This window comes from Lemur catta, chromosome 1 (assembly GCF_020740605.2).
Source record: "Lemur catta isolate mLemCat1 chromosome 1, mLemCat1.pri, whole genome shotgun sequence".
In the NCBI taxonomy this organism is placed as follows: Eukaryota; Metazoa; Chordata; class Mammalia; order Primates; family Lemuridae; genus Lemur; species Lemur catta.
Window position 1 is genome coordinate 100,372,037 of NC_059128.1, and position 22,153 is coordinate 100,394,189.

The 22,153-nt window shown below is 45.7% G+C and overlaps 1 protein-coding gene across 1 annotated transcript; it reads right to left on the reverse strand.

Annotated features, from left to right (window-relative positions):
- Positions 1-3,995: 3,995 nt before the first annotated feature.
- On the reverse strand, positions 3,996-21,748 carry LARP6 (La ribonucleoprotein 6, translational regulator). Its single transcript, XM_045530920.1, has 3 exons — positions 21,398-21,748; positions 8,741-8,951; positions 3,996-5,541 (listed from the first exon to the last, which is right to left on the reverse strand). The coding sequence occupies exons 1-3, from the start codon at positions 21,595-21,597 to the stop codon at positions 4,474-4,476; spliced, it is 1,479 nt and encodes a 492-aa protein (XP_045386876.1). The 5' UTR covers positions 21,598-21,748; the 3' UTR covers positions 3,996-4,473.
- Between the last annotated feature and the right edge of the window lie 405 nt (positions 21,749-22,153).

Genomic DNA, 22,153 nt, shown 5'->3' on the forward strand with positions numbered 1-22,153 from the left:
GCAGCCGTAACAAATTGACCTTCCGGAATTCATCTTTGAAGTTGGGTTAACTGTGAGTGCAGTGTTGAGAAGGCAGGTCTGTACCTACTGCACTCGGATTATAGAGGAGGGCAAGGATCACTTAGGATTCATCTTTTATCCGAAGCACTATCAGCTTGCTGCTTTTTTTTTTTTTTTGCCCTAGTAAATTGCCCAGGATTTCAATTTATTTGAATGTCTGGGTCCAATCACAAGGCACGTGTCTAGCTTGCTTCTGCTCATCCTGCAGCTGATTCCAAATCGGAGCTGTTATGCAAGCAGCTGCTCAACTAGAAATTGGTCCAAGGGAAGGTAGCTGAGTTCACCTACGGGCTGTATACACACTCCAGAGGCAGCTCCCACTACCCCGTACACTCCAGCTCCCTGAGCAATGAGTGGATGGCATGCCTGCCCTCCCCCACTCTGCAACCCTCACCCCCCCCCCCCGACTGAACCATAAAGAACTGATCCAATCAACGTGACTGTCATCCTGAGCGATGCTTCCTGAGAATGAAGTACTAAGACTGTAGCTCACAGGATTATTTATCCACTAAGGGAATGAGCACTCACCAGAATCAGTGTCGGTGTTAGGAATAAGAAGTCGACATCCTTGTTGCTTCAATTCTTTCCTCCTTAGATCTTTGCTGTTAGTTTCTACGTAGCTATTCTGTCCTGTTTACAATTCACAAGCAGTAGAGTATGTGGATGAAAATGACTGGAAAAAGCTAGCTCACACTTTAGGGGGAAAGTGTTTTAAAAGGATCGGTGAACAACATGTCTTCAAAAAGTACTTGGTCATGTGTCTCAGTCTTGTGTGGCAGAAACTAAACAGAGCCTTTTTCACCCCAGCCACACCCTGGAATGATGCAATAGCAAATGAGACCCAGGCATGGACACGTTTCAGGAGGTGAAGCTGGCCTGCCTGCTCAGGAAGTTACCCTACAGTCAGGTGGGTTGCGGATCAACGAGAAATGTTCAGACAGACTTACCCACAGGATACACAGCACAGCAGGGGACACCAGGCAGTTTGGCTCTTTTTCTCTGTACAGGAAGTGGCAGGCAGCATTTTTTTTTTTTAATGTGGGGAAGTTATGTGACCAAACTCTATTTTAGTAAGATGAGTTGGTGGCATGATAGAGGTTAAGTTAGAGGATGCTTGGAGACAGAGACCTTGGGCAGAGGGTGTGTGGAACTCAGTAGGCACTGGGGAGGGGCGGGGGGCTGTTTGTAACATTTCAGAGCTGGAATTAGCAGCTCTGGACTGTTGATTGACTGTGGGAGTTTCAGAAGGAGGTATAAATGTGGTAGGTAGCCTCACATTCATTGAGCATTTACTATGTCCATGTTACCAAGCACTTTGCAGGTATTTGCTCATTTAAGTCTAACAAATCATGAGAAAGAGGAATTATTATTATCCACCTTTTATGGGAGAGGAAACTGAGGCACAGAGAGGCTAAGTCATTTGTCAAAAGTCACTAGGATTTTGAATCCAGGCAATCAAACTCCAGAACACGCATTCTTTGCATATGCCACACGGTCTCATTTCCGGTCTGGGTGACACAGGAGATGGGGACATCACTGGCTGAGACGAGGCAGTCAGGGGAAGGAGCAGGTGGGCTTGTGTGTGCAGGAGGAGGGTGGACAGACAAGGTGGTGTTTGGGGCCTGTGTAGACTGTGGCTGTTCTGCCAGCACCTCACGTGGAGATGTCCAGAGGGCTTCGTGTCCCAACGTGGAGAGGGAGCTGGTTTTCATTAAAAATAATGAAACATCTGTAAAAATACTGTTGGCTGAGTTTACCAGTCAAGCTATTCGAGAAAGGCCTGCTATGCTAACAAACAGGAAGACCGTGCCCTAGCTGAAGGTTTGGCCAGAGACTCAGAAGGAGCAGGTTCATCAAGGTGCTCAGGCCTCTGGAACGCTGAGTACTGTGGGGAGACCCCTACACAGGAGAGAGTAGGACCAAGCCTTGAAAACGGAGGAGGGAAGGAACACACCCCTCATTCCAATGGGCCAGGGCTTCTCGATGCTGCCTTCCCATTAAAATCACCTCGGGAGTCTTTAAAAGTGCTCATGCCCAGGCCTCACCCCAGAACCAATTAAATCAGAATATCTCACCATGGGTCATAGGTCTAGACAATTCTAGAGAGCTTTTAAAAACTAGATGTGAGGCCAGGGTTAGGAACCACAGCAAAAGAATGAAGAAGGTTTGTGTTTGGAGATGGTCGGAGAGCAGGATAAGTCATGACTAACACCTACAAAGTACTTTTCAGTTCATAAAGCACTTGCACATACGTGGCATTCCTACCCACTGGTGGGACGAGGGAATCATGAACCAAAAAGGGAAACGATTCAAGGTCAAACTGTTATTTAGTGGAAAAGCCACGAATAGAACTCAGATCTGCTGGCCCCAAATTCATAATGCCACACAGAGCATTACTGCAGACAGAAGGTCAAGTTCATCTGTGTTTACATATAAAGGTGAGGGTGTAAGTATTTTTTAAAGTAAGTATGATCCAGCTAAAGAGAGAGCTGCAGCTTGTGTGCTGGAGCATAACAGGGTGAACAGCCCGAATGTTACCAGGCCAAGGTGAGCTGGGGAAGCCCTGATGGCCCAATGGCCAAGGAGCAGGTGGGGTGGCTGCAGGAAAGGACAGGGCAGGGGGCAGTGGGAGCAGAGTTAGGGAGCCCTGGCATTGCCCAGGGTCTGGCAGCCTGGGGTCCAGACACAAGCCTCTGGTAGTAATGTAAATGGTAAATGCAAGAAACTCCTGGAGGCATTTACCAGTTCACAGGAATTCTTCTGGGTCTTAAAGGACATACCATCTTACTATGCACACAGTAATTGCCTGCTAATTTCCAGAGAGCTGTACAATTTAGGATACACCATTTTTATCCATTTTCATAACTGTTTGAGGTGAGTGTTATTTTCCTACCCCAGCAGCTTCATGTAAAAACCTGGTATAATAATACCTTCTATGGATACTGAGAGTAAGCAAAAGGTGTCTAACAAAACACCTAGCACCTCTTGTGGCTGTTTCTGTTTTGAATGTGGGTGGTAAGGTGCAGAAATGTTGAATACTGTGATTACTGGAGTCAGACCACTAGGTTCAAGCTCACCTCCACCAACCCAGCCGTTAAACCCTGGATAAGTTAGTTACCCACATAAAGTCTGTTTTTTTCTGGTATAAAAGAGAGATAATACCTGAACCTTTCTCATGTGGTTTCTGGAAGGATTAAATGAGACAATGCATGCAAAGCTCCTACCGTAGTCCCTGGCACCTAATTACTGTTCAATAACTATTAATACGTTCTATGAAATCCCCTACATAGCAGTGGATAAGCCAACACTGGGATCGAGGCCCGTGCTCTTCCTGCTGCACCAAGGTGGCTCCTGATGATAATGACATTAACCCAAGCAAGAAGGAAGAGGAGCTGACATCTATGGAGGGCCAACTGCATTCCAGATGCCAACATCCCCGCAAAGCAACTCACAGGGATGTGATGAGCCTCGGGGGGGGGGGAACCTTCCCAAGGTCACAAAACTGTGAGAGATATGGGACCTCAGTTCCCACAGCCTTCGTCCGTGGTTCTCACGCTGGCCTGCTGCAGAACCATCTGAAGGGTTTGTTAAAATCCAAATTCCAGGCTCTTCTCTGGAGTTTCCGATTCAGTAGGCCTGAGAATCTGCATTTCCAACAAGTTCCCAGGTGAGGTCAGTGCTGCCGATCCCAGACCCCGTCTAGAGAACCATCAGTATATACCCAGCTGCCTGTGCTCGGTAGGATCAGTTGTCATGAGACACCTCTCAGGCTGCCAGAGCCCCAAGGAGAGCCTGGGGGCTGCCCTGGGGTACAGTGGGGAAATGTGTCTCTGCTAAGCTCCTCAGAGCTTTGTGACACACCACGCACGGCCTGGTCAGATGGGCACAGACTTTTGTCAGGCACAGTCTATGACCTCAAAGTCAGCACTCCCAGCTGGGTGTTTTATTATTTATTCACTTGACACGTAACATACATTTGGTCCTATAAGACACCATGCTATTGGCTTGACTACTTGCCACTGCACACGAGAACTCCTCTGGGCTCTCAGGAAGCCCTTGCACGGCCTGTTGAGGACAGCTCAGTCACTGCAGGGAAAAACCGTGTCCAAAGAAGCAACCTGCTCCCCAGGGAGCCTCTGTCCCACAGCCCGTTAGAGCCATGACACTCACACGTCAGGCATCATCAGAGTAATGGCCATGCTGGGAGCGATGAGTGTTCTGAACTAGAAGGTGGTCTTAAAACCATGGTGTACCAATTTATATATATTACAATTATATAAATTAAGAGGTCTACATGTATATAAAAATCTTTCAAAGGGGACTGAATTTCATTCTATATCATGCCAGGTATCTGTCAGAACCGTGAAAACAAAGGTGGTTTTCAATGGAGCTGCTATTAAAAATAGAAGGTATTTATACACAGGCCCTGCTCCTCTCATGTCCACCATGAAATCCCCTGGTGTTGTCAGGGCCCCTGGGCAACCTCAGCACCCCTACGGGCAACCTGTCTGCAGTCTGTATCTTCCGAGAGAGCAGGGGACTTGCACCAGGGCTTTTCTCCTGTGTCCCCATCTCGGCCTGGCGGCGCCTCCGAACCCAAGGGCTCCCAGAGGGAGTGACGCTGCTGTCGGAGGAGTAATCCATGCACTTGCGGAAGATCTCAGGACTGGTGCTAGAGTTCAGTCTACCCTCCTCGGCCAGAGGGGATTTTCTGGAGACACCTTTGCGTTGGGCCAAGGGGCTGCTCCAAGGACTTGAGCACGGGGAGGCGTTTGGGCTCAGAAAGAGATTCTGGTGGCCAGAAGGGCTGAGCTTGTTGGTGGCCACGTGCCGTCGGCCAGCCATAGGGGACGTGGGATTGCTCTCAGGGTCAGAGGAGCTGTTGGCAGAAGACTCGTCACCCATGTATTGAAGCTCCTCCACTCTCTTGTTGAGGGACTTGTTCAGGTGGATGCCTGTAGTGGGCTCCTCGTCATGGTTCTTGTCTTTCGGAGCTTTCTTTTTGGGTGGCTTCATACCAATCAGGACAGCTTTCATGTTCTCTTTGCCCTGAGATTCCGTGATCATGAACTCATGGGCTCTGATGGCCGCTTCTACCTCCTCAAATTCCACGATGGCGCACTCCTGGGTCCCCACTTGGCTGTAGCGACTGCTGATCCTCCGGATGTCAGGAGGTAGCTCTCTCCCAGGTTTGAGGATTCGCACTGAAGAGATGACCCCGAAGGTCCCAAAGAGCTTGAGCAAGTGTTCCATCACCTTCTCCTGCACCCTTCCATTCTTCTGGGGGGTGGCCAGCGCCCACAGCTTGGAGGACAGGTAGAGATCATAGACCAGGAGCATCTTGCTGGGGAGGTTCTCGTTGGGGAAGAGTGGGACAGGAGTGGTCCTCCTCACCTTCCGGTGGTCCTCATTCAACTCAAGGATCACTGAATACTTCAAGGCATATGCTGTGGTTCTCCAGTCCCGAGTAAGGTGTTTCACCTGAAGAACATAAAACAAATCTGAAATGGTGCCTAATGTCCTTGTTCACCTGTGTATACTCTATAATCTCCCGCCTTCACTTCCTTATCCATATAACGCTAGTATCTAGAATCATACCTTGTATATGTAAACACTCAAAAATCTAGTGAATGAACACACCAGTTTCTACAACTTCAAACTAGGGCAGGACAGTTTAGAGCAGCGTTGTCCAACATAACTCTCCATGACAATGGAAATATTCTGTTCTGCACAAGTTTATAGGTTAAACCCGCAGGCTCTGGAACAAGGCTGTTGTAGACACAAATCCTAGGCCCACTTCTCACTGGTAGCAACTCTTGAAAAGTCGTTCAACCTCTTAGCGCCTCAACTTCCCTTGCAAAAATGGAGATATTAATAGTGCCAATTGCATGGAGTTGTCATGAGGATTAAATGAATAAATATATACATACACATATCTATGTACAGACACATATTTATACATAAAACTTTGAATAGTGACTAGCTCACAATGAGTACTCAATAGCTATGTACTATCATTATTTCAAATATTACATGCTATCGTTTTGATAGAACTTGGAGATTTTAACATTCAAATGCTTCTCTAAAGCTGTATTTCTACATTTCTGCATTCGATACAGAGAAGGTTCCAAAAGATCTTTCACATTTCACAGCAATATCTTCTGAGAATGATGTGGACCATTTCAACCTGGAATTAAATCCAATTTAGGCCTCATGAGGAACAAAAAAATAATCCCTTTCTCCTCCTCCCTTGGTGGAAATTGTGTGCATCAGTGTTGCACTATATGAAAGTTATATTTATATTGTAAAATAGTAATTTTCTAGAGGCCCACTTCCGGTGAAGGGAATGCCAGGGGGGAATGAGTCATCTCAAAGAAAAGGTGAAAGTGGGTGGGGTGGGTAACCTGAGCCAGGAATGGCAGGATTGCCCTGAGTCCTCTGAGGCCAGGCCAATGTAGTGGCTTTGCAAAGGAACCAGGAACTCCAGATGTCACGGAGCCTAAAGCAGGAATTTCATGACACTCAGAAAGGGAAGGCTCACTGCCTGGGCAGGGTGGGGAAGCCTGAAGAGCCATCAGTGCGGGCTCCTAGGGACAGCACTGTCCACTCCAGCCTGTGGCCTCTGGGGGTAATGGCCCGGACTCAGGCTTAGGGTGAAGGAATCAGGAGAGTCACCTACACACAATTAATGGGCTGATCACCACGACACAGGCCAAGGGCCCAGAGAGGCAGGCCCAGGCAACGGGGCAGATTTCAGGCAAACAGAGTCCATTCGGGGTCCAGAAAGGGTGAGGACGATATGAAAAAATGCAGGTCAGAGAAAGATAGTGAGAAAGCCAGGAAATAGCTCTTCTGGGCATGAAATATGATGGAGCTTTCTCCAAAAACTGCTGGGGATGGAGCACTCAGGAGAGGAAAAGGAATTACCTCCTAAGCCTGCAGCCTGAGCAAAGAGCACCTGGGGAAGCAGGGCACTGCTTTACTCAGGGGGCTGGAGACGTCTGTGGAAGGCCACAACCTATCTCGAGAGAAGCAGGCTCCGGCAAGGGCTGAATGTCCCTCCACAGCCAGTAGCAAGGTCCACTGGGAAATCTCAGTCTCAGTCTGAGCATCCTAGGCCTGTGTCTGTGACCCTTCACAACGAGTGTCCAGGCACCTCCTAAGAAAAGGAGCCAGGGAACTTTGGTCCTTGTGCAATCGCTAGAAGAACTCTGTAAGATTTTCAGAAACTTTATAATTTCCCTACTTTTGTTACCTTTGTCATATATGTTTCCTCTTGTGAATAACAGGAAACCCTTTAGAAAGAAAAAGGCGTTTGCTCTTATTTTGGAGGTGTTAGGGAGTCTATCTCTACTCTGCAATTGGTTTCCAACAAAGAATATTCCTGAATAGATCTGTAAACGGCAGCATAAAAAGAAAAGAAAAATAGGTTGACTCCTGGGGTCCCTGGGGAGGAATAAAGAAATCTGCAGGATGATTCCACTGGCTGTTCATTTTGGGATCCCCCAAAACACCTGCTCACTGTTCTCTGGACATTGAAATGCCCCTTCCCTTCTTCTGTACCTTGAAAACTCCTTCTCATCCTCCAAGAGCCTATTTCAGTGTCGCCATCTCTGGGAAGACTTTCCATTCTCCAGGCAGGGTTTGTTGCTCTGACCAACTAGCTGCCAACAGTACCTTGCTCTCTTTTTCATTCTGTCTGTGGCCATATTGTAATCTCTCCCCGATCTCTCCCCTTTATTGGACCGTGAGCTTTTCAAAGGCCAGGGGACTACCATACTCATTCTGTACATTCTGCACCTAACAGCAAACAGAATGAATGTCTCTGATGAATGAATAAAGGGAGAGAGTGAGAGAGCAGGACAGAGTATACCAGTGGGCGAGGCAGGGAAGAGCTCCAAGGGGAAGAGCTCTCCTCCAGTGCTCTCTGACAGAGTACACAGACAACTTGGCCGGGACCCACTGGTTACGCATCCCGTTATGCAACAGGCCACGTGGTGCTCTTCCGTTCTAGTAAATGCGCTTCCCTCGGGGGACACACGGAGCTCTGATTCCAACTGGTCTGTTAACTCTCTGAGAAGTAGAGAGTTCACAGCCCAGACACTGGATCTGCCCACAGCAGGGACAAGCAGTGTGCTGCCTACACAGCATCAGTCACTGGACATCTCGTATCTCTATTGTGCAGACGAGGATGATGGTGTCACACACGGCAGAGCAAGCTGGAGTCGTGGAGAAGGCTCATCTCCCAGAGTTCTGGGTGCTCATTCTCTCCCCGTGTTTATTCAACCTGACAGATGCAAAGCTTGGATTTCACAGAATTCTAGGCCTGGCAGGTGTCTCCCAAGGCCTTCAAGTCCCCTTGTCTGGGCCCAGCATCCTCCTGGCCACCCACGCGCCTGGCAGGAGTGCCTGAACTTTCCTAAGCACAAGTGATATTGTTTCGTAACTGCTGCCAGCTGCGATTTGTCCCTTTGCCTACGACCCTTCTCACAGTGTGGGAGTATACTCTTACTAACAATCCTACATCCCTTCTCTTGGCCATTTTTCTCTTTTTCAGGCCTCAGATTTAATTTTAAAAAACTGCTAGTCATCAGGCTTCAAGGAGGTAAAAAAATGTTCAGAACCGTAACCCGAAACACCCTGGAAATCCCTGAAGCAGCTTGCGAGAACCACGCCTCACCTTTTTGAAGGATGTGAGTAGCTTGACGCTCACGTATCCCAGCTTGTTCCTCCTCACGTGCTTTAACAGGAAGGCGTCCTTCTCCAGGTTTTCATCTGAAAAGTAGAATTCAATCTGATCCACCAGCTTCTTGATTAAGTCCTCGTCTGGCGGCTTCCACTCCTGCTCCAGGTCCTCTCGCTCGTTCTCGCCCCCACTTGTCGTGGCGCCACTGGGACCAGAGGAGACACCAGGCGTTAGACGTTGAACTGTGTCCTCCCCAAATTCACATGTTGAAGTCCTGACCCCCGGGACCTCAGAATGTGACCTTACTGGGAAATAGGGTCATTGCAGACATCATTAGTTAAGATGAGGTCACACTGAAGTAGGATGTACCCCTAACCCAAGATAACTGGGGTCCTTCCGAAAAGGGGAAATTTGGACACAGACATGTGCACAGGGACAGTGTCACCTGAAGACAAAGGCAGAGCCTGGGGTGATGTAGCAGAACCCGAGGAATGCCAAAGATTGCCACCAGAAGCCAGAACAGATCCTTTCCTGGTACCCTGAGAGGGAGTGCCACCCTGCTGGTGACACCTGATTTCAGGCTTCGGGCCTCCAGAACAATGAGACAATACATTGCTATTGTTCTAAACCACCCAGTCTGTGGTACTTTGTTATGGCAGCCCTAGGAAATGACGCTGGGTCACACCTGAACTGGACTCCTCACAGGCAGTGATCACATGGCCACAGAGGGATAGCTTTTGTCTCCAACCAGCTAAGAAATCGAACTTTTGTTTCGAACAAGTAGGAAGGATCATTAAAATAATAACACCCTCTGCTAACATTGACATGGTGCTCTGCCACCGGCAAAACGCTTTTCACATATCTTATTCTCCCCTCCCCGCTCCATCCCCGCAAATCCTGATTTCTAGAAGACAATATGGCAGAGTAACTTGATCTTTCAACAAGACCCTCCTCCATCCTTGTTACAAAACAAGAGCATGACTTCTTAGCCAGTGGGTACCAAACCTATCCCTCTGTGGCCATGTGATCACTGGCTCTGAGGAGTCCTGTTCAGGTGTGACCCTGTGAAGGTTCCCAGGGCTGCCAGCTCTAAGAGTCCTGGTTCTGGAGTCAGACTGCCTGGGTTCAAATGCTAGTACAGGCTGAGCATCCCTTATCCAAAATGCCTGGGACTAGCTGCGTTTCAGATTTTGGAATATCTGCAGGATACATAATGAGGTATCCTGAGGACAGGACCCAAGTCTGAACACAAAATTAATTTGTGTCATACATATCTTATACAGATAGCCTGCGGGCAATTTTATGTAATACTTTAAATAATTTTGTAATGAAACAAAAGTTTGTATACACTGAACTTTCAGATAACAAAGGTGTCACTATTTCAGCCACCCATGTGGACAATCTGAGGCATCATGTTGGCACTCAAAAAGTTTTGGATTTTGGAGGATTTCAGATTTTTGGATTAGGGATGCTCAACCTGTATCACCTTTCATTAGCTGGGTGAATTTAGGCAGGAACTCCACTGAGCTGCACCTCATTGCCATTATCTATAAACTGAGTATTAGGATAGTCCCTATCCTGATGGGATTGTTGTAAAGATTAAATGAATTAATACATGGAGAGTGCCTGGTTTACCCTTAGAGCTCAGTAAGTGACATATGAATTCCTTTCCTCAATCAAAAGGCAGATCTAGGATTTAAATTCCAACTCTCCGTCTCCAAAGTCAGCACTCATATTACGCTCTGCGTTTTATCAGGATCCTGCGTTAGAATCTGGAAACACAACCCATCATCAAGGCCCTTCTAAATGAAGCCGAGACCACCAGCCTCTCCACCTGGACAGACTTCCCCTCTCTCTCCCTCTGAGGATGTTAGGACAGAACAAGCCAAAGCAATCCTGGGAAAAGCCTCTTTAGGAAAGCTAATCTTTCATAAGGAGATTGTACAAATTTCAAAACCATAAATGTTTAGAGAACGTGTAGATTATCCACAACCTAGTTGACACCATTATTAGAAGTTAACAGAAATCTGTAAGTAGGTAGTTACAGGAGTTGGTTTAGCAGCTCAGTAATGTCACAGCCAATAATGTCAACAGGACCTATTACTGTGATCATTTAAAGCTGGAAAAGGAACATACATATATGTCCTTCAACAAAATTTTCACTGGTTCTCAGCCTCAATAAAAAAAAGCAACTATGGAATACTCAAAAGGAGAGGAAATACTGACTATTTTGGCAGGACAGAAAAAACTAAAGTCTATTTAATAATTTTTCAAATTCAGAAATTATAATTAGTATAAAATATAGGCATTGGTTGATTAAAAAAATGCAGAGTTTTAGTTATTTGCCTGTAGGCAGCCTGGAAATGGTTTTTAAAATAGCTTACTGATGTATTTACCTTGATGTATCATTCTTTCTTTTCTTTCTCCCCCCACTTCTAAACGTAGGTATTCCCCCAAAGTCTATCCCTAATTCTTTATTCCTTGGCAACCTCTACACTTCAGCCCCTGTAAACTCCTCCAATTCAAATCTGCCTTTCTTCTCCCCACCTGCTCCCTACTTTCCTCTCCTTCTGAGCTCCAGTCCTCAATTCATACCTGCCTGCCAGACATTTCCACTAGAACCATCGGATATTTTATCAAATTCAATATGTCCACAACGGAACTTATCACCCTCTGCAGAACTTGACCTCAGGCAGGACTGAAGCCTGGGCCTGCCAACAGGCATTCTTTCTGGCAATCTGACCTTCCTTTCACACAGTCTCACAGCAAATCCATAATGCATTGAGGGTGACTCTGCATCAGTTATACGCATCCAGTGAGCGCACAGGCAGGTAGCCAGAGATTCCAGAACAGGTGGGTGGTACTGCAGAGGTGACATGAAACCCCTAGTAAAGCATAGAGGTGTAGTTCTTGCACTTGGAGGACTCCTCCCTCTGCACGGGTTCTGTCATCAGCAGCTGTGCATCTCCAAAGGGGAATGTTAGAGGAGCTAGAAAGCCTCTATTATATCTGGGAGCATGCTGCACTATTTCCTGGTTTGTATAACAGCCTTTGAAAAGGAAAAGATTCTGCAGCTTGAGCAACAGCAAGATCCTGTATCTACAAAAAATAGAAAAATTAGCCGGCGTGGTAGCGCACGCCTATAGTCCCAGCTACTCAAGAGGCTGAGGCAAGGATGATCACTGGAGCCCAAGAGTTTGAGGTTGCTGTGAGCTACGATGACATCACTGCCCTCTAGCAGGGGTGACCAGAGCAAGACTCTTTCTCAAGAAAAAGAAAAAAAAAAAAAAAAGGAAAAGATTCTGTATCCTTTATGAACATCAAAGTGTGTATCCTTTAAATGAGTATTGTCAACTTTTTGTCAATTACAACCACCCTCTGATAACCATATATCTTCCCTCCTAATCTACCCAAGTACCTTCCCCACTTATTCCTCTATGCCCTTAAGCTCAAAACCTGGGAGGCATCCTTAGCCCTGTCTTTTGCCCCAACATCCAGTCAGTTATTGAGAATTGATTTCATTCTGCAGTATCTCCCATCTGTTCTCTCCTTTCCATTCCAACCATCCTCATTACTTCTCCCTTAGACACTATTAATAGTTCATCAAAGAATGATTCTAAAAAACTAAAGTAATAAATATACATAGCAAAAATGAAAATAAAATAGAAGGGAACTTATAAAGAAAGCAACAATTCCCACTCCACCCTTCCTCCCAGAAGCAACCTCTGTTCAACCATTCAGTTCTTAGGAGAGTTGTCTCACAGCTCTATAAAATATGCTTATAGCTCTATTTTTCACTTATCAATTTTAGACATTCTCTATTAAAGTCCTATTACATAAAATAAGGACTTGGGATCACTTACGTATGGCCCCAAACCCCTTCTTCCCATTTTTAAAATTTTCTTTTTATTTTTGGTTTTTCTATTAGCTTTCTATTTGTGTTTTTAAATAATACACTTAAAAGTTTCTTATTCCATCAATATTGAACAATATTTTTCAATTCCTCATTACATATGATGTGCATATTATTGTCCTACCTTCTCCACCTCTGCTTCCATTTCCAACTTTTCAAATTCTATTAGACATACTTTTATTTCATTTTGCCATGGTTATAATGTTTCATTCTATTCTGTAACTAATATTCCATATTTTGTCTATATAGATACTGAAAATTGAAAGTCAGTTGCATTTTATTATTATGACTATGTCAACATTGTTTCATGCAGGGTGAAGTCATTTGCTAAGATTAAATTTCTTAAAGTCTTATTAGGTGACTGACCACCTGGAATGATGCTTATAAACCTCTGTGTTTATTTTTTCTTTCATATTATCTTTGTCTTTAATTTACATGCTAACAGATTTCCTTCAAATTATCTTCCAACCTCTCCTACTGAATTTTTATATTTCAATAATTATTTATTTAATTTCTAAGAACTCTTTTTGGTCCTCAAATTGTTTCTTTCTAAGAGCTTCTTATTGTTTTGGGGATGCCATATCTTAAATTCTCTCTCAGGGTACTATTATAATTGGAATATATATATTTCAGTCTTTTGTTTCCAATATCATCACCTCCTATCCTCTGGGATTGGTTCTTCCAATTAACTTCCATGCCACTGATTTTCTTTTTTTTTTTTTGAGACAGAGTCTCTCTCTGTTGCCCGGGCTAGAGTGAGTGCCGTGGCGTCAGCCTAGCTCACAGCAACCTCAAACTCCTGGGATCAAGCGATCCTACTGCCTCAGCCTCCCGAGTAGCTGGGACTACAGGCATGCGCCACCATGCCTGGCTAATTTTTTCTATATATATTTAGTTGTCCATACAATTTCTTTCTATTTTTAGTAGAGACAGAGTCTCGCTCTTGCTCAGGCTGGTCTCGAACTCCTGGGCTCAAATGATCCACCCGCCTTGGCCTCCCAAGTGCTAGGATTACAAGCGGGAGCCACCACGCCCAGCCCATGCCACTGATTTTCTTCATGTAACTAATAAATAATTCACTTTTTTCTTTATAAATTTAGAATAGTTTTAGATTTACAGAAAAGTTGTAAAAATAGTACAGAGTTGCCATATATACCCAGGCTTGCTCTATTATTAATATATTAACGTTAGTATGGTACATTTGTTACAACTAATGAACTAATAGTTATACATTATTATTAGCTAAAGTCTATACTTTATTCAAATTTCCTTAGCTTTTTCCTAATGTCCCTTTTTCTGCTCCAGGGTCCCATCCAGGACACCACATCATATTTAGTTGTCATGTCTCCTTGGGGACCTCTTGGCTGTGACAGTTTCTCAGACTTTTCCTGTTTCTGATGACCTTGACAGTGTTGACAAGTACTGATTAGGTATTCTGGGGAATGTCCCTCAGCCGGGACTTGTCTGATGTGTTTTGTCATGATTACATTGGGATTATGGGTTGTGGGGAGGAGGACCAGAGAGGTGAATTTCCACGCTCAGCACCTCATATCAGGGTACATACTGTCCACGTGAATTATCACTGTGGATGTTAACCTTGATCACCTGTCTGAGGTACTGCTTGTCACATTTCTCCCCTGTAAAATTACTCCTTTTTTCCCCACTTCCATATGGTGCTCTTTGGAAGAAAGTCACTATACCTAGCCCACATGTGAGGCATGCCAAGTGGCAGGCTTCATTCTGGAGTGAAGGGGAACAACAGGCAGGGAGTCACTAAATTGGGGCCTATGCTCAAATGGAGAAGGCTTTACTCTGCAACTACCAGCACTGCCTTAGCATCCCTAGATCTCCATAGTGAGTTCATTCAATTCCTTTAGAAAATAATCTTGTTTCTTTTCTTCCCCCTTGAAAGTACGTGGTATGTTGCCTGCTACTTCTCACTGACAGGCAGAGAGGCTGGGAAATTGCTCTAAAGGAAGAATTTAAATGACCTCTCAGATATTTGCATCCCTTTTCACTCTTGCATCCTTGGCATAGTTCCCAAGCAGAGCCTTTCTAGGGTTCTGTCTTCCCACCTCCTGCCACCCCCCATGTTGTATTTTGGGCTACAGCCTCCTCCATATTACATTACTCTGTGCCGTATTACACATTTTGAAGAACAGCTATAATATGCCACTGCTCTAGTTTAATAATAACAATAAAAGGTTTTTTATTTCCTATTACATAAAATCGAAAGTCCTTAGCTCCTTATTCAGATTCACTTAGAATCTGGCTATAACCAGCTTCTAAACTTATTTCCATCTATTTCTTTTCAAATCCTTTGCTCCAGGCAAACAGAAATATAGTTCCCTGTTAAATATCACAGCTTTCTGCACTCTACACCTTTGTGTATACTGTTCCTGTCTCTATGAATGTCGTGCACCTCTTTCTCAGGTCCAAATCCTAGCCACACATCAAGGCTCATCTCAAATGCAACTCTCCCAGGAGGGAAATCGCTCCACTTCTCCTAACATTTGTCTATATTTGTATCATGGTTACTTACGTGTGTGCGTATCTTATTAGCACCCTGAACCCTAAGTTGAGGGTAGGATTCATATTGGTTTTTTTCATTCTATTACCATCCCAGAGCCTTGCTAGTATGAATTCCTAGCAGGAATTTTAAAAGCATCATCGATATAAAGCAAATAGTTTCTGTAAGGACAAAACACACTTATCAAGATCCTCTGAGGGAGGAAGTATGGTTACTGATAAATTTGTTCTTTTGTGGACTTTCAAGAAGACTTGAAAAGGTTTTACACTTAAGATTTTTTTAAATAAAAAATCATAAATTGGGAATGGTGATGAGGTCTTTGTTACAGCTATAAACCTGGTAGAAACGGAAACAAAGGGTAGAAATAAGGGGTACATTTTAAAACAGATAATTGGGTTCCATGAATCAGTGTTGAAATATTTATTGTATTTGTAAATGATCTGGAGAAACAAAAATGATTTGCAGCATAAAACCTCCAAAGCTGCTTTTCTTATAAAAATACCAAGCTAATCTGGATACACTGATTGAGTGGTTAATCAAATGATACCTTCCAAAAGAAAAATATTCAAACTAAAATGGTGGAGTAATGAGATCCTTTCTATGACTTTCAACCCAGGAAAGATTTCCTGGACTCAGCATCTATCCTTGCATGTGGTCTATTATGGTGCTTTGACCACCAAGACCAGGAAAATAGTGGACACCAAGAAGGAAGGTACTGAACACAAAGGAGAAACATCATGTGTGAAAAACACCAGAGTCCAGTCCCATCTATGTGAAGTTTCCTTTGACTCACCTCTAGAACAAGACAATGAATCTGAAATGGTTCAAACAGGGCAACCAAACTGATATAAGCACAGGGGCAACCAAACTATAAAAGCACAGGGGTAGATTCAAAAGACAAAGGTTCTTCATTGAGACAGGTTTAAAACATACACAGGTATGTTCCCAACCTTGGAAAAGATACCACAGGAACAACCACATTCTGGATGCCGCTAGCAAAGGGCACATCCTGTGCTTGGGTGGCCCACAGCTTCTTATACATTTATTACAGAGATCATGACCTTCCTCTCTGCCCCTGTCTTCTGTCATGCTGTTCTGGCACATTCCCTAAATCGTGGAAAAGGACTACCACTAGTGGATGTCTCTTCAGGTCTAAATAATGGTTTGTGGCATGGAGTAGAGATAACATACATGGCACTTAGTTCCCCATCTGGCACAAAACTGGCATTGATAAAAGGAGACTTTCATTATCATTACCCAGAGCAGGGAAAAGAAAGCCCATGCAATGTCCCTAAAACATCACAAAAAGAAAGAAATCTAGATGATTGTGTTTGTTAAATGAAAAGCAGGTGTGCTCAATGGTTTTTATTATCCATATTGAGCATTATAATTTTGAATCATTTTTACACATTGTAAGACAAGGCAAATAGATAAATATATTAATGTTATTAGGAATCAAGATTTTCAGGGTAAAAATTAAAAGAAGTAAACAGTAAAAACCATGTAAAGTTAAATGTGAACTGGAATTATCAATACAAATTTATTTTTAAAAAACATATATTTCTTAGCTCTGTCCATTAAAAGGCCCTGAAAGCAATGATGTCCCAGCAGAAGTTAGCACTCTTAATCGCAGGTCTTGGTTTCTAAATACTTTCTCCTACTAGTATTTGAAAAACCAGGGATTCCTGTGGAAATGGCTGGATTCCACGACTGGAGTAGGAAAAGTATAAACCTGGAATATCTGGTACCAGAAAGCATGGAAGTACTCAACTAGTGCTCCAACAGGACACACTGAAGTCAATTGAAGGGGCTCCCTTAGCTACATTATAGACATTTTGAGCATCACAGGTAATGACTATGACTAATTATAAAAGTGAATAAATAAAAATCCATGAATCACAGAAAAAGGGAGAGTGTAAGCTTGAGGGAAGACCCTCATTTAAATTATTTGGTGTGACTATTATATCAAATGATCTCTTTGGCCATTTTAGGAGGAACTCTTGTTCAACCCAGATAATAAGGCAAAGCTGTTTTTTTTTTTTAACAAAAGAATGCCTGCTAATAAATGTACAAAGAATGGGAAAATTAGAAAATCATCAATTTGCAATCCTGATTAAGTAACTGGCTCACGTAAGGATCATTAATGGATACTAAAACCATCAGGTGAAAGGTCATTAGTCAAAGAATATTCACAGGAAGACTGGATAACCTGGAAGAAATGAATAAATTCCTAGAAACAGGCAACCTACCAAGACTGAATTATAAAGAAACAGAAAATCTGAACAGACTAATAATGAGTAAGGAGATTGAATCAGTAATTAAAAACCTCCCATCAAAGAAAAGCCCAAGACCTGTTGGCTTCACTGCTGAATTCTACCAAGTATTTAAAGTAGAACTAATACCCGTCCTTCTCAAACTCTTTTAAAAATGGGAAGAGGAGGGAATACTTCCAAACTCATTTCATGAGGCCAGCATTACCCTGATATGAAAGCCGGACAAAGACATACACACAAAAAATTACAAGCCAATATGAACACAGATGCAAAAATCCTCAGCAAAATACTAGCAAACTGAATTCGACAGCATGCTAAAAGGATCACTCACCATGATCAAGTGGGATTTATCCCTGGGATGCAAGGATGATTCAACATATGCAAATCAATAAATGTGATACATCACATTAACAGAATGAAGGACAAGAGCCCACACATTACTTATTAACTGAAAAGGGAAAGACGTACCTGGACGATGGAGAAATCTCCTTAACTAAATGGTCACATTTAGTATCACTGATGGTGATGCCTCCTGAGGCAATGCAACGTGAAGTCCAAGGCATGGCCTATGAAGTGTTGGTACCAAAATGTTTAAACTCAATCCATCCAGTCCTTAGCCCTAACTTCTAGTTTATACAAAGCACATGGTATTATACAAAGGAACAAGTCAAACGAGACCACCAGAACATCAGGCCAATCCAAAATATGAGACATTCAGGGAGACATCTGGCCTCTTGTACCCAAAATAGCAAAGCATTAGGGGGAAAAATGGTGGCAATGTGCTAGATTACAAGATTCTAGAGAGACATAATAGGCAAATGCCTCAACCTGGATTGTACTGTGATTTGAGATGGGGAAAAGAAACAGCTATAAAAGACAACTATGGAACAACTGGAGGAAATTTGAACATGCAACTTGGCTGTTAGATTATTTTAAGGATTATATGAGGGAATTGTTAATTTTCTTAGTTGCAATAATAGTATTACGGCTTTTTGGGAAATGTCATTATTAAGAGTTACAAAATGAAGTATCTAAGGTATAAGTCTTGTGTATAATATACTTTCAAATAGTTCAGCGGGAACCGTACACATTATAAATCCATCAAACAAATATGGCAAAATATTAACAATCTAGATATGGCTATACAAATGTTCCCAATACTATTTTTTCACATTTTCTTTACGTTTGGAAATTTTTGTGTTAAAAAGGTGAGAATAAAAGGAAAGACCTTTTTTTAATGAGTAAGATGTGGGGAAAAGACCATTGAACATTTAGTGGTTGTAAAGACTTCTCCTTATTGTGAATTTATTCCTTGTTCCCCTGGTGCAAGGCAGGTATTGGGCTAGATATGAAGATAGGGAGAGAACTAAGACAGGGCCGCTGCCTTCAAGGATCTCACTGTCTAGTGGAGGAGAAACACAAATATTTTAACACAGCAGAGTTAGTGCAATGATAGGGATATGCATTCACTCAATAAATACGTATTGAGCACCTACTATGTGCCAGGTACTGTACTGAAGATACAATGAGAATAAAGCAAGAAGCATGGTTCCTGAATTCACAGAGCTCCTATTCCTGTGAAGGAAGAGAACTATAGAATTATGACTGTGTAAGTGCCAGGTGTAAAATCTGCAGCAACACAGAGGAGAGGAAACACATCCAGCTCTGAGAGGGGACTGGGGGCGGTGGGGAAGAAGCAGTGAAGTTGCAAAGGCTGGCTAGATTTCAGTCGATCAAAGGACCTAGAGGTGGGTGTGCAGAGGCATGTAGACACCAAACAGCCCCCTGTGCTCAGGGAACTAGATGGCACTGCGGGAACAGGAATTGTTAAGCCAGGCAGGGAAGGAAGCAATGGGCTGAGGGCATGATGGGGGTGGGTGTCACATCTTAAAGAGATTTAGGAACCTGGGCTTTCTCCTGTAGGCTCCGGGAGCCAAGAACGTTCACATAAGGTGGGGGCAGCTGCCATGCCAGGCTGGGCCCAGACAGGGTACACTGTGGATCCCGCTCTTGGCTGCATCTCCTTGTGCTTGGATGCCTGCCTGTGGGGCTCTGTCAGCTCCACTACCCTGAAGAGCCCCACGGGTTTTCTGGGGTCAACTCTATGCCAGTGGGCAGCAGGAAGTGCTTCAGACCGAATGTTCCATGAGACTCAAGCCACTGGAGCTGGGACAGAAGGGCAGCTCTGGAGGGAGAGTATGAAAGGTGAAGGCAAGAGGCCCACTCATATTGAGGATCAGTTTCCACTAGACCTCCACAGGGGATCTTTTCAGGCCCAAGAAATAAGTACGGCTTTCATCTTCACTAATGATACAATCTCAAAAACTTAGCTCTCACAATAGGGATGGCTTTTGCCACAGTCACAGGCAAATAAAGTCACAAGGATAAACCACTCAGGGCTATTTTTCATGAACTCTGAAATTATTGACTAGGTGACTGCCTTCTCAAGACTCTGAGCTGTCAGTGACTACGGGTTCATCATATTTATGCTCTCAGTACTTAGCACAGAGCTGAATGAATCAGGCTTTTTAGTACATAAAATGCTGATATATCTACTGTGTCATATGCTGTGGTCTAGCTTTCCTGCCCAAAATGGTTGGGCTGGACTTTTCCTCTCCAATATTTGTCTCTACTGGTCTGTCCTGAATCTCTGGGTCCCTAAGTCTGACCCTGTCAACTGGGGAAGGGCCGGCCAGTTCTGGGGAATGGCTCTGGCCTGGGTATTCTTAAACCCTTGAGTTTAGTATTCCCCCTATGAAGTGGACACATGTCTGCCAAGGAATAATCCTGTAGAGCCTTAATGGCTAAAAGCATGTGACAGAGTCCCAGAAAAAAGAGGGCTTTTAATAAATGCCTATTGGCATTTACCAGAATTTGCAATTTGTCATTTCCTTACTCTCTTCTTTTTCTTTCTTTCTTTCTTTCTTTTTTTTTTTTTTTTTGAGACAGAGTCTCACTCTGTCCCCCAGGCTAGAGTGCAGTGGTCTCATCATAACTCACTGCAACCTCAAACTCCTGGCCTCAAGCAATCCTCCCGCCTCAGCCTCTCAAAGTGCTGGAATTACAGGTGTGAGCTACCAGGCCAGACCCTCTACTCTCATTTCTATGGATACTCCACACTGCATCTTCTTTCAACAGCAGGAATAAAACCTCAGTCCTGAAGGGCCTGGGCATTAGCATACACAAGCCTAAGGTGTCTAGGGACAAAGCTCAGGACCCGAGGGCAAGGGTAGGCAGTGCCATACCAGCTCTAAACTACCCAAAACCCAGGACCCCAAGCCCAAGCAGCAAGATGATGATGCAGGCACAGATGTCAGGTGGGGAGGGCTACGTGAAAATGGGAATCCCTCAAGGGGGAGGATGTAAAGCGGCAAGCCCTGTACCCATCTCAAATCAGGGAAAGGGCGCTCTCTACACCGTGAAATCACTCCTGGAATCCCCCATCAGCAGGTGCCAGCTGTGCCTGGCCTGCTACCACCCAGAGACTGAGCGAAGCCAGCTGGACTCAAGAGCAGACAGGGCGATGATGGCAGTAGGCTGGGGGACCACTCGCACGGGGAGGTGGCCCAGCCTCACAGGGATGGGCTTTGGGGGGGTCTTTAGGGGAGCTCACAGAGGGAACGTCTCCCCCAGAGGAGGGGCTGGCGAGGATGGCCCCTGAAAGTCTTCCTCCTGGATCCCAAAACATCCTCACTTTCAGGCCCCTCAGATCCCCGCCGCCCTGGGAGTCCCGGTCGGGTTACCAAGCTGCGGACGGGGCCCCCGCTACAGCCGAGAGCCGGTTCTGACTCAGTGGGACGGCCCAGAGCTGCCTCCCCGGCCGCGGGGCTGACCCACACCCCCGGCCGCGGAGTCGCCGCGCCCCGTGAGCTCCCCGAACTCGCGCGGGCCCGGCGCCCCTCGGGCCCCACCTCCGCCGGGCCGCGCGCGCCTACCTGTGCCCCCGGCTCGGCTCCTCCTCGCTCGCGCTGCCCCAGCCGGGGCTGAGGTACCGGCCCGGGTCCCCGGCGCCACGCGCCTCCGCCCCCTCCTCCTCGTCCTCCAACTCCTCCACGTCCTCGGCCTCCTGGATGGCGACGCGGATCTGCACTGCCGCCTCGGGCCCGGGCCGAGCCTCCTCCGCAGGCTGGGCCATGGCTCGGGGGCTGCAGCGCCGCGGGGTCCCCTCGCCGCGAGCCCAGCCACTCGGGCGGCGGCGACTGCGACGGGGGCGGGGGCGGCGCGAGCGCGCCCGGGGGAGGGACGGGGGTCGCGGCGCCCCGCCCCGCGCCGCCGGCGCCGCCACCGCCGCCCAGACCGCTCGCCGAGTGCCCGCGCGGGCGGGGCCGCCGGGGGAGGCGGCTTCCTCGGTTCTCGCGCCGCGGCCTGCCCGGAGCGAGCCCCTGGACCCCGGATCCTCCCCTCTGGCCCGCCCGCTGGCTGGGGCCTCCGCCCGCCGCCTCCCTCGCGGCCGCCGCGCGGCACGTCCGACTTCTCAGTCTGTGCTTGGCCCCCGGGATGGCGGGCACAGACAGCCGCGTGAGGGGCTTCTCGGACTCCTGCGAGTCTCCCCGACTGAACCGCCAAGATGAGAGGCGATCTCCATCTTTAGTCTGTTGGACATAACCCCCTAGACTGTGCGTCCTACGAGGTCAGGGACTCGGCTCCTACCATGCCCCGTACCAGGGGTTCTCAAAGTGTGTTCCCAGACC

What these genes read in the sequence shown, in the direction of transcription:
- LARP6 (XM_045530920.1), bottom strand. Translation starts at nt 21,597, where the DNA reads ATGGCCCAGCCTGCGGAGGAGGCTCGGCCCGGGCCCGAGGCGGCAGTG. An exon ending in GAGCCGAGCCGGGGGCACAG is followed by an intron (nt 8,952 to 21,397) that starts GTAGGCGCGCGC and finishes CTCTGGTCCCAG; the next exon opens with TGGCGCCACGACAAGTGGGG. An exon ending in TACTCACATCCTTCAAAAAG is followed by an intron (nt 5,542 to 8,740) that starts GTGAGGCGTGGT and finishes TATGTTCTTCAG; the next exon opens with GTGAAACACCTTACTCGGGA.